Genomic DNA, 17,861 nt, shown 5'->3' on the forward strand with positions numbered 1-17,861 from the left:
ATTAATAATTAAATATTACTGTTACAGTATTGAGATTAAACAGTAGAATAGAATAGGTTTATATTCAGTCTCAATTCTTAGCTACATGTTAACATATTCCATAACAAATTTGCTGCAAAAACACAGGCATAATCTACAAAAGTTGTTCGTTTTTATATATCAGGCTATCACATATTAGTTGTTGTCCTTAAGAAAATAAAGGATTCGTGAAATATCCGGCGTTTCCTTGGTTACGATGTCTGATCCCGTTTGGTGGTCTCGGGACTGAAAATCTTTTAGTCAATATTTCCATTGCTTCACGGTCAACTACAAGTTTCTTTCGAGCTCTGTAAAAGTTAAATATTGCATGTTTATAAATATTATACTTTAACTATAATATACGGTGGTACAGAGGTGACATGTGTGTGTGCGCGTGCGTGCGTGCGTGTGTATGTGTGTTTTTTTTTTTATTTACACCACATGTCACCTCTGTTCCACCGTTATAATAACCCTTTTTCTGGCATTTGAATGGTTACTTATTTTAGCTTATAAACAAATGTTAAACTTAAAACTTGTCTAAACCGTACACTCCTATTGTTATCAGTTTCTTATAGTCATATCTGAAGAGAGATTTAAAGTAAATTGAGGCATAATTAAAAGGTCTGTTATCTCAGTAATAATTATGTTGAAAGTATCTTGTGTCATTTAACAACAAACCATGAAATAATCATATATGTACATTTGTATGCTGTTGGTAAGTATGATGAGCATTGTCCGATATTTCATATCCGTGCCGTACATAACAGAGTTATTATGAGTTTTATTCGAGAGCAATACATAATTATTGGCCACATCATTTTTTACTTGAAAAAGAAGAAGAAATATTTAAATAGGAGTATCAAAATGATGCATGTATTTATTGTTTTGTTATGTATCTGAAATCTGGAAAATGTGCCAATCGTAGACCAATTCACTTTAAAACATACAAGGAGTCTATATACGCGTATTTAACGCATACAATTCCAAGAAGAAAAGAAGATTAAACAAAACACCGATATTCATTATATACTATCTGATGAATGCATCTACTATCTTATAAATCAAGGATGTTAAAAATATCCTAGAAAACTTACCTCTTAACAATGTAAAAAGCCTGTAGTGTCCCGCCTACTGCACCCACCAGACCTATCACAATCCCTACAAGAATGATCCAGTGCGACTCTAACCAACTCTAAAAATAGCAAGCGTTACATTTGTAATTTTTCCACTTGGTAGAATCATGACTGAGAATACTGATTTCAAATTAATCACAATAAAACTCCCCCCCCCCAACGCACAACTCTGTGCAACAGTTGTCTCATAACAACAGCCAGTTTCAATCGCCTGATATTTTTACTCTATAATTATACTCTCACCAACTGTTTCCTTTCAACAACGGTCAACAGCCATTCATTCCGGCTGCTGGATGTTGAAGGGCCGTCGCAATGTACCTATTTATACTGATATTGGTTTTCGTAATATAGTAGTTTCTGCAAAGTCAACCTTGTCAAACGCGATAAGGATTTAGATAAATGTTAAAAATCATATTGATACAAGTAAATATGAAAAATATTGTCGATGAGTTATGCCTAAAACATATTAGATCTATCTTATATATGGTCTAATAAATCCTAACGTCACAATGCATATTTCACGTAATTCTAATACCTGTTTTACATGCTGTTTTGCATCATGCGGATGCTTAAAGAATATTTCCGTGTGTTGCCCGATAGCTCTAGCCATTTCGTCTCGCGTCAAAGGTCTTCCATCACAAATTGCGCTGATTGCAACAGAGCCTCTGAGGAAGATAAAACCGAGAAAATTAATTTAAAAAAAAACAACCCTCTGAATTTCTTAATTCTATCTATGTTTTTATCCGAATATTGATAATCTCTTTTTTCTCTTTAAACAACGACGTGAATTAATACACACTAAAATCCCCATTCATAAGTTAAAATAGTGTTATAATGATTTACCTAGAGTTTTAATAACTGATAAAAAACATTATGAAAACTAAGAAACAAATGAAAACATGTGCACTGCTGACTTGTTCATGTAGAAAACGAACTGAACATCGCGTAAGGATTTTACAATTATTACAGTATATAATATAGTCCTTATGGCCCCGATACTAAACGGATATAATAACTTGTTAAACTGTGTACAAATAAGTATAAAGTTGTGTTGATTACATTTCATGTTGTGAAAATATCCATATGAATAATCGCTTTTCTGAATTTTTTTTTTTTTTTTTTTTTTGAAGTTCTTCTCTTGCTTTGAAATCGATTTTTTTTCATGGTATTATTAAACCCATTAAACCTTCTTAATTACTTGATTACTTAAAAGGGATCGTCCAACCTGCCTTTATGTACCTGCCATGTTCTTGTTTCAATTTCAAGAATTTATGAAAGTTTTTTAGTTCATTTCATTTTATTGTTTTTATCTAAATAAATGTTCAATTTTCAAGTAAGCCAATGTAAAGAGTGTGAGCACTACTATGAATTAAAATAAAAAGTTACCATAAATGTACTATTGTCGCAGTAGATTGACAGAAGAATAATTGAATAAGGTTTCAGATGAAGATTTGAAAATAGTTACTCATGTAAATTCACAGAATATATAGAATGATATAGAATTGAAAAATGTTACCGCAATAAATTTACAAGTGAAAAAAATTGTAAAACAAACAGTTATGGATAGTTACCACAATTAATTTACAGATGAAGAATTGGAATCACTTAGAGTGCAGTAAATTTGCAAATGAGGAATTGGAGTTACGCAGAAAAGTCACTTAAGAAAAACTTAAAGCAGTTGCTGTTGTAAATTAAGATAAAAAATGAACACTGTTGCCACATTCTTTAACAGACGATTCAATTATAAAATGATGAGACTTTCTTTGGTTTAAGTGTAATAAAATGTATTTGTACCTTCATATATTATTTCTGTTTGATAATTAAACTCAAACTTGCTTTTTTGTATGATCAATAAAATAATATTTTGCATTGTGTTTTATCAATAAAAATCTATTTGTTTAACTTCAGTTTTTTCATTACTTACTTATACCGTGTCTGGTCAATGGAAACCTGCGCGTCATCACAAATAACTATACTTTGCCTCAGTATTGAAATAACGTTTTGTACTATATTATCCGTGTTAACGTCAGCAAAACCTTTCATGTTATTTGTTGATTCCAACTTGTATAAATCTGTAAATAAGAAATAATTATGTAAAGAAAATTTAAAACTCTTGCATTCACTCAGAAGGGCAGAAATTCGATCTCTGTTTACGTTAAATATCAGCTCAATGTAAACTATATCATCTCAGTTTTAAAGTCAGCTCGTTCTAAGTTCAATATCAGCTCGGTGTTAGTTTTATATCAGCTCTGGGTTAGATAAATATCAGCTAAGTGGTAGGTTAAATATCAGCTCGGTGTTATTTGAATAACACCTCGGTGTTATTTCAATATCGGCAGATAGGTGTCAGTTCAGTGTAAGTTAAATATCAGCTCATTGCAAGCTAAATATCAATTCGGTGTTATTTCAATATCTGCTCGGTTTTAGTTTAATATCACCCCTGTGTAAGTTTGAAATGTCAGGGCAGAGTTAGTTTAATTCAAAAACCTAATTTCGGTGTTAAATGTCAGCTTAGTGTAAGATCAATGTCAGCCAAGTTTATTGTGTATGTATAATGTTACCTAAGCTTCAGTATGATGTCCGCCAAATATCAATAGTTTCTAGATTGATATTCATGTAGTTTAATCCAACCTGGATAAAGTAAATGTCTTGCAAGTGCAAGGTTAATGTCTGGCCAGTGCAAAATTAATGTCTGATCAGTGTAAGTTTAATGTCTTGTCAGTGTAAGATTAATCTATGGTCAGTGAAACGTAAATGTCTGGCCGGTGCAAGGTTAATGTCTGATTAGTGTAAGTTTAATCTATGGTCAGTGTTAGGTAAATGTCTGGCCATAGAAGAGTTAATGTCTGATCAGTGTAAGTTTAACCTCTAGTTAGTGAAAGATAAATGTCTGGCCGGTGCAAGGTTAATTTCTAGCCAGTAAAAGATTAATGTCTACCCAGTGTAAGCTTAATGTCTTGTCAGTGTAAGGTAAATATCTAGCCTGTGCAATGTTAATGTTTGATCAGTGTAAGTTTAATGTCTTGTCAGTGCAAGTTAATGTCTGGCCGATGCAATGTTGATTTCTAGCCATTAATATATTTAGGTTTGGCCAGTGTAATATTTATGATTTATGTCTGGCAAGTGTAAGTATATTGTCCACTCATTCAAGATTATGTAATGTTCATGGCGAAACGATACATGTGAAATTTTTGTAACTTATGATACAGACGGAATAATTTTGCTTGCTATAAAAACGGCGTGATATATGGTGAGTAGTTTTAAGAAAGAGTCGGTTGTATTGTTGAAAAGAACTATGGTAAACTAATGTTATTTGATTTATGGCTAAATATACACTTATGCTTTAAAAATGTCCAACAAAATGAAAAGGTGTTAAATGTGTGAACAAATGGCCTTCTAAAAAGGCTTTTCTGTTGTTTAAGAAAAGGTGCAAAACAAGATCAAAACAGGGTGACATACAATGTACGCATACCCCAACACAGAACCACAACAATGAGCCCAGCAGGACAGCAAACAGACCACATGGGCAAACCACGGACAGGATCTCATTATTAATTATTCAAAATTGGATTTAGTTAGAACGCAGAGTAATGCCTACCATGAGAGTTCGTATGCGTCTGTGATACGATAACGTTAGGCATGGGTTCCAGGGACATGCACATGACATATTCAGCAATGATATATTGAAATGTTTATTTAGATACATAACAAAATTAATCCTACCATCACAATGGTATCCTCCATGTTTATTTCTACAGATCTTATCATTTGTGCAAGTTGATTCAGTCTCACATTCATTGATATCATACTCGCAATGATTCCCAGTAAAAAGCTCGTTGCATTCACATATATATCCCCCAGGATTTGATCCCAATGTTTTGCACTTTCCATTATTCAAGCATGGACCGGAAGCACACATATCTCGTACGTCACAGCGTTCTCCTGTCATTCCTTCGCTACACAAACAAATATAACCTCCATATCTGTCAAAACAAGTGGATTTGTTTCTGCAAGGGTCTGATTGGCAACTGCTTGTACGTTCCTCACAATTTGGTCCTGTAAATCCATCTCTACATAGACATGCGTAGCTTCCTTCAATATCTTGACATGTTGAATTATTGTTGCACGGGTAACTTGAGCAGAAAGTAATAGTTTCACAAGTCGGTCCAGTATATCCAGGTGTACAAACGCAGTGAAAATTATTTTGTTCTTCAATGCATTTTGCATTATTCTTACAAAGTTTAAATGAGCAGTAATTAATGTCACTTTCACAATTTGTGCCAGTATATCCCTGTTGACAGATACATTTATAGTTTGCTTGTTCCTCAATACATGTGGCATTGTTCTGACATGAAGTGTTTGTACAATAACTGACATCCGTCTCACAATTTACACCAGTGTACCCCGGTGAACAGAGGCATTTATAGTTTGGCTGTTCCTCAAAACAAGTAGAGTTGTTCTGGCATGTATTATTTGTACAATAATTGATATCTATCTCACAATTAAGTCCAGTATATCCCGATGCACAGAGGCAATTATAGCTTGATTGATCCTCAATGCAGGTTGCATTACTTTTACATGTATTATTTGAACAATAATTGAAATATATCTCACAATTAAGTCCAATATATCCCTGTTGACAGATACATGTATAGCTTGTTTGTTCCTCAATGCAGGTAGCATTGTTCAGGCATGTATAAATTGTACAATAACTGATATCTATCTCACAATTTAGTCCAGTATATCCCGGTTGACATATACATGTATAATCTATTTGTTCCTCAATGCAGGTGGCATTGTTCAGGCATGTATTATTTGTACAATAATTGATATCTATCTCACAATTTAGTCCAGTATATCCCGGTTGACATATACATTTATAGTTTGTTTGTTCCTCAATGCAGGTTGCATTGTTCTGACATTTATTACTTGTACAATAATTGATATATTTCTCACAATTTAGTCCGGTATATCCCGGTTGACAAATACATGTATAGTTTATTTGTTCCTCAATGCAGGTTGCATTTTTCAGGCATGTATTGTTTGTACAATAATTGATATCTATCTCACAATTTAGTCCGGTATATCCCGGTTGACAGATACAGGTATAGTTCGTTTGTTCTTCAAGGCAGGTTGCATTGTTCAGGCATGTATTATTTGTACAATACTTGATATCTACCTCACAATTTAGTCCAGTGTATCCCGGTTGACAAATACAGGTATAGTTTGTTTGTTCCTCAAGGCAGGTTGCATTGTTCAGACATGTATTATTTGTACAATAATTGATATCTTCCTCACAATTAAGTCCGGAATATCCAGGTTGACAGATACATGTATAGTTTGTTTGTTCCTCAAAGCAGGTTGCATTGTTCAGGCATGTATTATTTGTACAATAATTTATATCTACCTCACAATTTAGTCCAGTATATCCCGGTTGACATATACATGTATAATTTGTTTGTTCCTCAAAGCAGGTTGCATTTTTCAGACAAGTATTATTTGTACAATAATTCATATCTACCTCACAATTGCGTCCAGTATATCCCGGTTGACAGAAACATGTATAGTTTGTTTGTTCCTCAAAACAGGTTGCATTGTTCAGGCATGTTATATTTGCACAAAAATTAATATCTATCTCACAATTTAATCCAGTAAATCCCGGTTCACAGATACATGTATAGTTTGTATGTTCCTCAAAACAGGTTGCATTGTTCAGGCATGTATTATTTGCACAAAAATTAATATCTATCTCACAATTTAGTCCAGTATATCCCGGTTGACAGATACATGTATAGCTAGTTTGTTCCTCAATGCAGGTGGCGTTGATCTGGCATGTATTATTTGTACAAAAATTGATATCTATCTCACAATTTAGTCCAGTATATCCCGGTTGACAAATACATGTATAGTTTGTTTGTTCCTCAATGCAGGTTGCATTATTCAGACATGTATTATTTGTACAATAATTAATATCTTCCTCACAATTAAGTCCGGTATATCCCGGTTGACAGATACATGTATACTTTGTTTGTTCCTCAATGCAGGTTGCATTGTTCAGGCATGTATTATTTGTACAATAATTGATATCTACCTCACAATTTAGTCCACTATATCCCTGTGGACAGATACATGTATAGTGTGTTTGTTCCTCAATGCAGGTGGCGTTATTCAGGCATGTATTATTTGTACAATAATTAATATCTTCCTCACAATTTAATCCAGAATATCCCGGTTGACATATACATGTATAGTTTGTTTGTTCCTCAATGCAGGTGGCGTTGTTCTGGCATGTATGATTTGTACAATAATTGATATCTACCTCACAATTTAATCCAGAATATCCCGGTTGACAGATACAGGTATAGTTCGTTTGTTCCTCAAAACAGGTTGCATTGTTCACACATGTATTATTTGTACAATAATTAATATCTTCCTCACAATTAAGTCCGGTATATCCCGGTTGACAGATGCATGTATAATTTGTTTGTTCCTCAATGCAGGTTGCATTATTCTGACATGTATTATTTGTACAATAATTAATATCTTCCTCACAATTAAGTCCGGTATATCCAGGTTGACAGATACATGTATAGTTTGTTTGTTCCTCATTGCAGGTTGCATTGTTCAGGCATGCATTATTTGTACAATAATTGATATCTACCTCACAATTTAGTCCAGTATATCCCGGTTGACAGATACATGTACAGTTTGTTTGTTCCTCAAAGCAGGTTGCATTGTTCAGGCATGTATTATTTGCACAAAAATTAATATCAATCTCACAATTTAGTCCAGTATATCCCAGTTCACAGATACATGTATAATTTGTTTGTTCCTCAAAACAGGTTGCATTGTTCAGACAAGTATTATTTGTACAATACTTGATATCTATCTCACAATTTAGTCCAGTATATCCCGGTTGACAGATACATGTATAGTTTGTTTGTTCCTCAATGCAGGTTGCATTGTTAAGGCAAGTATTATTTGTACAATAATTGATATCTTCCTCACAATTTAATCCAGAATATCCCGGTTGACAGATACATGTATAGTTTGTTTGTTCCTCAATGCAGGTTGCATTGTTAAGGCAAGTATTATTTGTACAATAATTGATATCTACCTCACAATTTAGTCCAGTATCTCCCGGTTGACAGATACAGGTATAGTTCGTTTGTTCCTCAATACAGGTTGCATTATTATGACATGTATTATTTGTACAATACTTGATATCTTCCTCACAATTAAGTCCGGTATATCCAGGTTGACAGATACATGTATAGTTTGTTAGTTCCTCAATGCAGGTGGCGTTATTCAGGCATGTATTATTTGTACAATAATTAATATCTACCTCACAATTTAATCCAGAATATCCCGGTTGACAGGTACATGTATAGTTTGTTTGTTCCTCAATGCAGGTTGCATTGTTCAGGCATGTATTATTTGTACAATAATTGATATCTACCTCACAATTTAGTCCACTGTATCCCTTTGGACAGATACATGTATAGTTTGTTTGTCCCTCAATGCAGGTTGCATTATGATGACATGTATTATTTGTACAATACTTGATATCTATCTCACAATGTAGTCCATTATATCCCGTTTGACAAATACAGGTATAGTTCGAGTGTTCCTCAAAACAGGTTGCATTATTCTGACATGTATTATTTGTACAATAATTGATATCTTCCTCACAATTAAGTCCGGTATATCCCGGTTGACAGATACAGGTATAGTTTGTTTGTTCCTCAAAACAGGTTGCATTGTTCAGACATGTATTATTTGTACAATAATTGATATCTTCCTCACAATTAAGTCCGGTATATCCCGGTTGACAAATACAGGTATAGTTTGTTTGTTCCTCAAAACAGGTTGCATTGTTCAGACATGTATTATTTGTACAATAATTAATATCTTCCTCACAATTAAGTCCGGTATATCCCGGTTGACAGATACATGTATAATTTGTTTGTTCCTCAATGCAGGTTGCATTGTTCAGGCATGTATTATTTGTACAATAATTGATATCTACCTCACAATGTAGTCCGGTATATCCAGGTTGACAGATACATGTATAGTTTGTTTGTTCCTCAATGCAGGTGGCGTTATTCAGACAGGTATTATTTGTACAATAATTAATATCTTCCTCACAATGTAGTCCGGTATATCCCGGTTGACAGATACATGTATAGTTTGTTTGTTCCTCAATGCAGGTGGCATTGTTCAGGCATGTATTATTTGTACAATAATTAATATCTACCTCACAAATTTAATCCAGAATATCCCGGTTGACATATACATGTATAGTTTGTTTGTTCCTCAATGCAGGTGGCGTTATTCAGACATGTATTATTTGTACAATAATTAATATCTTCCTCACAATTAAGTCCGGTATATCCAGGTTGACAGATACATGTATACTTTGTTTGTTCCTCAATGCAGGTGGCGTTATTCAGGCATGTATTATTTGTACAATAATTAATATCTACCTCACAATTTAATCCAGAATATCCCAGTTGACATATACATGTATAGTTTGTTTGTTCCTCAATGCAGGTGGCGTTGTTCTGGCATGTATTATTTGTACAATAATTGATATCAACCTCACAATTTAATCCAGAATATCCCGGTTGACAGATACATGTATAGTTTGTTTGTTCCTCAAAGCAGGTTGCATTGTTCAGACAAGTATTATTTGTACAATACTTGATATCTATCTCACAATTTAGTCCGGTATATCCCGGTTGACAGATACAAGTATAGTTTGTTTGTTCCTCAATGCAGGTTGCATTATTATGACATGTATTATTTGTACAATACTTGATATCTACCTCACAATGTAGTCCATTATATCCCGTTTGACAAATACAGGTATAGTTCGTTTGTTCCTCAAAACAGGTTGCATTATTATGACATGTATTATTTGTACAATACTTGATATCTTCCTCACAATTAAGTCCGGTATATCCAGGTTGACAGATACATGTATAGTTTGTTTGTTCCTCAATGCAGGTGGCGTTATTCAGGCATGTATTATTTGTACAATAATTAATATCTACCTCACAATTTAATCCAGAATATCCCGGTTGACATATACATGTATAGTTTGTTTGTTCCTCAATGCAGGTTGCATTGTTCTGGCATGTATTATTTGTACAATAATTAATATCTTCCTCACAATTAAGTCCGGTATATCCCGGTTCACAGATACATGTATAATTTGTTTGTTCCTCAATACAGGTTGCATTGTTCGGGCATGTATTATTTGTACAATAATTGATATCTACCTCACAATGTAGTCCGGTATATCCCGGTTGACAAATACAGGTATAAGTTTGTTTGTTCCTCAAAGCAGGTTGCATTGTTCAGACATGTATTATTTGTACAATAATTAATTAATATCTTCCTCACAATTAAGTCCGGTATATCCCGGTTGACAGATACATGTATAATTTGTTTGTTCCTCAATACAGGTTGCATTGTTCGGGCATGTATTATTTGTACAAATAATTGATATCTTCCTCACAATTAAGTCCGGTATATCCAGGTTGACAGATACATGTATAGTTTGTTTGTTCCTCAATGCAGGTGGCGTTATTCAGGCAATGTATTATTTGTACAATAATTAATATCTACCTCACAATTTAATCCAGAATATCCCGGTTGACATATACATGTATAGTTTGTTTGTTCCTCAATGCAGGTGGCGTTGTTCTGGCATGTATGATTTGTACAATAATTGATATCTTCCTCACAATTTAATCCAGAATATCCCGGTTGACAGATACATGTATACTTTGTTTGTTGCTCAATGCAGGTTGCATTATTATGACATGTATTATTTGTACAAAAACTGATATCTATCTCACAATTTAGTCCGGTATATCCCGGTTGACAAATACAGGTATAGTTCGTTTGCTCCTCAAGGCAGGTTGCATTGTTCAGACATGTATTATTTGTACAATAATTAATATCTTCCTCACAATTAAGTCCGGTATATCCCGGTTGACAGATGCATGTATAATTTGTTTGTTCCTCAAAGCAGGTTGCATTGTTAAGACATGTATTATTTGTACAATAATTGATATCTACCTCACAATTAAGTCCGGTATATCCAGGTTGACAGATACATGTATAGTTTGTTTGTTCCTCATTGCAGGTTGCATTGTTCAGGCATGCATTATTTGTACAATAATTGATATCTACCTCACAATTTAGTCCAGTATATATCCCGGTTGACAGATACATGTATCGTTTGTTTGTTCCTCAAAGCAGGTTGCATTGTTCAGGCATGTATTATTTGCACAAAAATTAATATCAATCTCACAATTTTAGTCCAGTATATCCCGGTTCACAGATACATGTATAAATTTGTTTGTTCCTCAAAGCAGGTTGCATTATTCTGACATGTATTATTTGTACAAAATTGATATCTATCTCACAATTTAGTCCAGTATATCCCGGTTGACAGATACATGTATAGTTTTGTTTGTTCCTCAATGCAGGTTGCATTGTTCAGACATGTATTATTTGAACAATAGTTGATATCTTCCTCACAATTAAGTCCGGTATATCCCGGTTGACAGATACATGTATAATTTGTTTGTTCCTCATTGCAGGTTGCATTGTTCAGGCATGCATTATTTGTACAATAATTGATATCTACCTCACAATTTAGTCCAGTATATCCCGGTTGACAGATACATGTATAGCCCCCCCCCCCCCCCCCCCCCCATCCCTCCTCCCTCTCCCCCCCCCCCTCCTCCCCCCCCCCCCCCCCCCCTCCTCCCCCCCCCCCCCCACCCCCCCCCCCCCCTCCCCCTCACCCCCCCCCCCCCCCCAACCCCCCCCCCCCCTCCTGCTCCCCCCCCCCCCCCTCCCCCCCCCCCTCCCCCCCTCCCCCCCCCCCCCCCCCACCCCCCCCCCCCCCCCCTCCCCCCACCCCCCCCAACCTCCCCCCCCCCCCCCTCCCCCCCCCCTCCCCCCCCCCGTTTGCCCCCCCCCCCCCCCCCCCCCTCCCCCCCCCTCCCCCCCCCCCCCCCCCCCCCCCCCTTTCCCCCCTCCCCCCCCCCCCCCCCCCCCAACCCCCCCCCTCTCCCGCCCCCCCCCCCCCCTCCCCCCCAGAAACCCCCCCCCCCAACCCCCCTGGGGCCCCCCCCCCCATTTAAAGTCCCCCCCCCAAAAAAACCCCCCCCCAAAACCCCCAAAAAAAACCCCCCAACCCCCCTCCGTTTCCCCCCCCCCCCCTTTTTTTCCTCCGGGGAATTTTAACCTCCCCCCCCCGCCCCCCCTTTTTTCCCCCCCCCCCCCCCATAAACCCCCCACCCAAAACTGTTTTTTCCCCCCCCCCCCCCCCCCCCCCCCAAAAACCCCCCCCCCAACCCCCCCCAAAAAAAAATTCCCCCTCCCAAAAATTTCCCCCCCCCCCCCCTTTACCCCCCCCCCAAACATTTAAATTCCCCCCCCCTTTTTTTGCCCCCCCCCCCTTCCCCCCCCCTTTAGGCCCCCCCTTATTTTTAAAATTTAATTTAACCCCCCCCCCCCCCCCTTTCCCCCCCCCCCGTCCCCCCCCCCCCCCCCCTCCCCCCCCCAACCCCCCCCCCCCCCCCCCAAAATTTTCTTCCCCCCCCCCCCCCCCCCCCCTTCCCCAAAACAGACCCCCCCCCCCCCCCCCCCTCATCCCCCCCCCCCCCCCCCCCCACCCCCCCCCCCGGGACCCCCCCAAAATTGTTTACCCCCCCCCCAAATCCCCCCCCCCCCCTTCCCCCCCCCCCCCTGGGTTTTTTTTTTCCCCCCCCCTCCCCCCCCCCCCTTCCCCCCCCCCCCCACCTGTTTTTCCCCCCCCCAATTTTTCCCCCCCCCCCCCCCCCTTTAAACCCCCCCCCCCCCTTCCCCCCCTCCCCCACCCCCCCACCCCCCCCCCTTTTTCCCCCCCCCCCCCCCCCCCCAACCCGGCCCCCCCCCCCTTTTCCCCCCCTTTTCCCCCCCCCCCCCCCCCCCAAAATTTTCCCCCCCCCCTTTCCCCCCCCAAACGGTTGGATTTTAGGATATTTTTTGAAAAATTAAAAAATTAAAACCAAAAATTTGTCCGTAAAACCTCTTGGGCAAGGAAAACAGTTTTTAAATTTTTTTTTCTAATTGCATTTTTCCAATTGCAGGCAAGTTTTTTGTGGCCCAAAAAAATTAAATTTTCCTTCACAATTTTCCGGGATTTCCCGGTTTTGGGCAAATTTTCAGGAAAAAGGCCTCAAGGAGGGTTTATTCCCTTCAAATGGAACAAAAGTTTTCCTCACCAAAATGGAATCCCCTTTCAAAATTAAAAAGTTTTTTTGTTTAATTTTCTTTTATTATTTTTCCTTGGGTATTTTTTCCCAATTTAGCCGTTAAACCACCGGGCCAAATTTTTTTCCCCATAGGTTTTTTTTAAACAGTCAAAAAAATTTTAAATTTTAAATTTTCAAAATTTAACCAAATTCCCCGGGAAGTACATTTTTAATTTGTTTTTCAATTCCCTTGCCTTAATCATTTCCCCTTTATTGCAAAAATTTTTATTTTACAATTTTTTCCCAAACCCTTAAAACATGTAAAATTTTAGTTTTTCGTTTGGGGGTCCGCCCCGAATTTCCCCGGTTGACAAATACACCCCCGGTTGACAAATACATTATAGTTCGTTTGTTCCTCAGTGCAGTTGGCATTGTTCATGCATGTATGGTTTGTACAATAATTGATATCTACCTCACAATTTAATCCAGAATATCCCGGTTGACAGATACATGTATAGTTTGTTTGTTCCTCAATGCAGGTTGCATTGTTCTGACATGTATTGTTTGTACAATAATTGATATCTACCTCACAGTTTAAGCCTTCAAATCCTTCATCACAGTCACATGAATATATGTTCACATTATTTGAACAACGGCCATGTTTGCATAAATTATTGCAACAAAAATCTATCTCGTCACAATTGAAGTTCTTGTATCCATTTTCACATGTGTTATTACTGGTTGTGTCATTTAGAAAATGATAAGTTTTGTTGTAAGGAAGTATATAATTTGATACCACGTTACATCTGTCGCCTGCAAAACCATCTGGACACTGGCATACACCGTTATTACATGTCCCTTTTCTACAGTGATAGTCTATTTGTCTTGACGAGGTTGCATTATTGTTTGTTTGTGACTCTGAAAAAAAATATCAAATGTATGACCTTACATCAACTATATCTTGCAGTTTACCGTTGGACAAGTATGTATCTACGGAATAAGAGACCTGCATAGACGTGATTATAAAACCTGGGTGCATTATGGAACAAAAGTTGCATAACAGCCAAAATGATACAGTCAAAATACAATAGTATTTTGATGTAATTTTCTTTTATTATATACCGTCGATATAATGCGCAATTGAGCGCTGCTTGAATCTACGTGCCATTTTTACTATAGTTATTTTAAACGATCACTTAATTAAATTCTTAAATCAAAATCGACCTAAATGTCGGAATACATTGCATTTAATTCTGAAATAATAATCATCCATTGCCTTACTCCATCTTATTTGCATTTATAATGCTATAACCTTTATATTTTGACATTTTTGACAAACCTAAAATAGATAAAATTTTAGGATTTTCTCGGCGTCCGCCAAGATCCGGAAGAACGGAAACGTACGACCGCATTGCATATAAATCACATACATGTATAATTCGTGTAATACAAGAGGGTACGAATCCTGATTTTTGCATTTTTTTGTCTGTTGAAACATGTTAGAATTGTATGTATCGTGTTACAAACTTGTGAGTGTAATGGAAAAAATCAACAATATAACTATGCAATGATAGAACGGTAAGACTTTAGCAAGTCGGTGATGATTCCTTTTACAGTTATATGATGTCTTAAAAAAGGTTAAATTTTCATTTATTCTGAAACAGTGTTTTTATAATGTAAAAATAGATATAAAAAGTACAATACACGCATACTCCAAAGTTGCACTGTTTTTTTGCAAGAGGACATTGAACATTTATAATCAATTGTTTTAATTAACTTCTTACAATCAAAAAAGCTTAGACTCTTATCTGAAAAGGACAATTTAATTTTTGAGGTTATGCACAACATCATGTAAGAGATTTATGAAATGTTTAGCCGCCTGGTTTTCAGTACGTACTTTACGATCTGTGACATATTAAGTTAAACCGGGCGTTTGACCCTCGCTGCAGCTGTTAGATCGGCTATCATACAATAAAAATAAAAATAGTAACTATATCACACATACCTATACATTCTCCAATGTTGCACTTTATGTTGTCAGGAGGACATGTCTCGTTGCAAGCTTTACCATAAAATCCAGTAGAACACCATACCATTATTTCAATATCAACACTTAAAATATTGTGTAATGTATTGAAAAAAGATAAGTTTATTAAACACTTTCATAAATAAGGGAAAGACTCAAAACGAGTTTGTTTTTTTTTTTTTTTTTTTTTTGTTTTGTTTTTTTTTTTTTTTTTTTTTTTTTGGCAGAAATTTATTTTAATTTAAATTTACTGATTTATTTTCCTATTATGACCATATTTATTAAACCCATCGGCGGCTACATATGATTACACACTAAAGAATTGGCACCCACTTTCGGCCGCACAAATTCACTCGGACGCATCTTCACACTTTTTTTTAATTTGCGAAATAAATACGACCATTTCATGTTTATCATGATATTTAAATTGAATTATTATTTTGTTAAAATTGATACAAATAATGTTGCAGAATTTTAGTATTGCTATATTATTATCATAAAATGTATTGAAAAACAATATTAAACACTTGGTATTATTCTGGTCGAACGAAGAGACCACGAAAAAGTATTATTTAAAATAACGGCAGGCAAACAAAAGCATACATATACAATGAAAAGGTAACAATTTAGTCAGATCTATAAAACTCGCATGCTCCCTTTTAGATAAAAAACTCTTATGATCACTAACATATTGCATTGACATACAAAGATAATGTGTGTGTGTGTGTGTGTGTGTGTTTCTTTTTCTTTCCTTGTTCTTTTTTTTTCAGAATTTTTGCTAACGTCTCTTTCCATACAAAATTTTGTGTTGATATTGTTTATTTGCTTTTTCTTTCTGCCAGTTTCAACTAATGATATGGATGTAGCTGTACATCAAGGTTTATAGTCTATAGTTTTACTTGGAAGAATGGAAACACAAATCAATACTACATGTACTACGCTAAATATCATAAATGGACCCGTCATAATGTCAATCTGGATTTGTTACGAGTATTTTTCAAAATATCTACTGACTAAACAACGAGAAGTGCAGACCATTACCCGAAACACTTTTGTCATGGGCGTGTGTACAACATATGCAATAAAGTTGGAACTTACCTTACGTTTGTAAACTCAATCGTCTTATTTATCAATATAGGTCTTGCTAGGAGATAACTTGAACTAACAACGTCAACATTGTCTAATTTAATGTCCATGATCGCAATAATTTCTTTGTTGTTGTCGTTTTGATTTATTTCCAACCTAATTTTGTCATTTTTATCCTGTAGAGATAGAAGGACACAAAACAAACAAAACGTTTAATACAAGTAATGTGATTTTGACATTTAAGAACATTGACTGCCTAACTGAAATTACTTTTGAAAGTTCTGTTTTTATTCAATATTGTAAGACATGTAAGCTTGTTATTGTTTCTAAAATATTCTATTTTTAGAATCATTATTTATTTATTAAATAACTACTTTTTGTCATTTTTAGCATATAAGTAATGTATACGCAATATTCCTATTCAAATAAGGACAGTAAAGTAATAATACTGTTTTCAGCGTTCTAATAATTCACTATGTATAAACGTTCCTAAAATTGAATGTCACCTTTCTCCGAATTTCATGTTAGATTGTTGACATTTTAGAAAGCACGATTATTTCTTTATTCCTGGATTAACATGTCTGTTACTTCACAAATTTGTAGTATCCATTATGTTTTGATGTTATAATCAGTAATTGTTCATGAAACATGCTCTAATCAATTTATTTTTTGTCAAAATAATAATTCCTTTAAAACTTTCCCAAAATGTTCAGGAGGCTGCCATCTTTGTTTTAGGTACTCGAGTACCGATATCTGTAGTTTGTTTAGAAATGAAGCATATTTGACTTTACTGTGTAACATGTATTTTTGTATTATGTGATTATAATGTCTGCTTCTCAATTGTTCAAGAGATTTACTGTAATAATTTATTTGTTGTAAAACAAGACCGCAACTATTTGTTCGGTCATTCCGCGTAGTAAAAGTTGGGTTGTGGAATCACCCTAATTCTCTTTAAATTGTAATAATCCTGCTAAATTACCATAAGTATTTAATTGAGATGTATTAAATAGCGTAAGTGTTATTTCTCAACATAATGATTACTTACAACTTTATATGTTTACTTTGTATTTTGTAATTATGATCTCTTGAGCTGTTTACTCATTTTGGGATGGGAATTCCTAACCAATTCTGATTGGCTTAGATAAATCCTAAGTGCATTCTCATTGGTCGGGAATCCTTTCCTAAATTCCTAAACGGCTCAAAGGTTATAAATAGAGCGACAGTCCTCATTTTGGAACAACAACGCCCACTAAAGTTGCTTAGGCGCGATAATTCAAAACTGAGCAGAAAACATCAAAACTGAATTTTAGTAAGTTACTATCTAGGAAAGACTCCTAA

The 17,861-nt window shown here is 36.1% G+C and overlaps 1 protein-coding gene across 1 annotated transcript; it reads right to left on the minus strand.

Annotated features, from left to right (window-relative positions):
- LOC132738055 (neurogenic locus notch homolog protein 1-like) lies at positions 1–16,633 on the minus strand. The gene is made up of 11 exons (XM_060725478.1): positions 16,536–16,633; positions 15,417–15,523; positions 13,884–14,329; positions 11,591–11,844; positions 10,753–11,376; positions 9,448–10,493; positions 4,875–9,404; positions 3,076–3,223; positions 1,687–1,816; positions 1,113–1,210; positions 1–326 (listed from the first exon to the last, which is right to left on the minus strand). Exons 1-11 carry the CDS (start codon positions 16,631–16,633, stop codon positions 188–190), a joined length of 7,620 nt encoding a protein of 2,539 aa, XP_060581461.1. The 3' UTR covers positions 1–187.
- Positions 16,634–17,861: the final 1,228 nt, after the last annotated feature.

This window comes from Ruditapes philippinarum, unplaced genomic scaffold (assembly GCF_026571515.1).
Source record: "Ruditapes philippinarum isolate M1 unplaced genomic scaffold, ASM2657151v2 ctg1031_1_1_1_1, whole genome shotgun sequence".
In the NCBI taxonomy this organism is placed as follows: domain Eukaryota; kingdom Metazoa; phylum Mollusca; class Bivalvia; order Venerida; family Veneridae; genus Ruditapes; species Ruditapes philippinarum.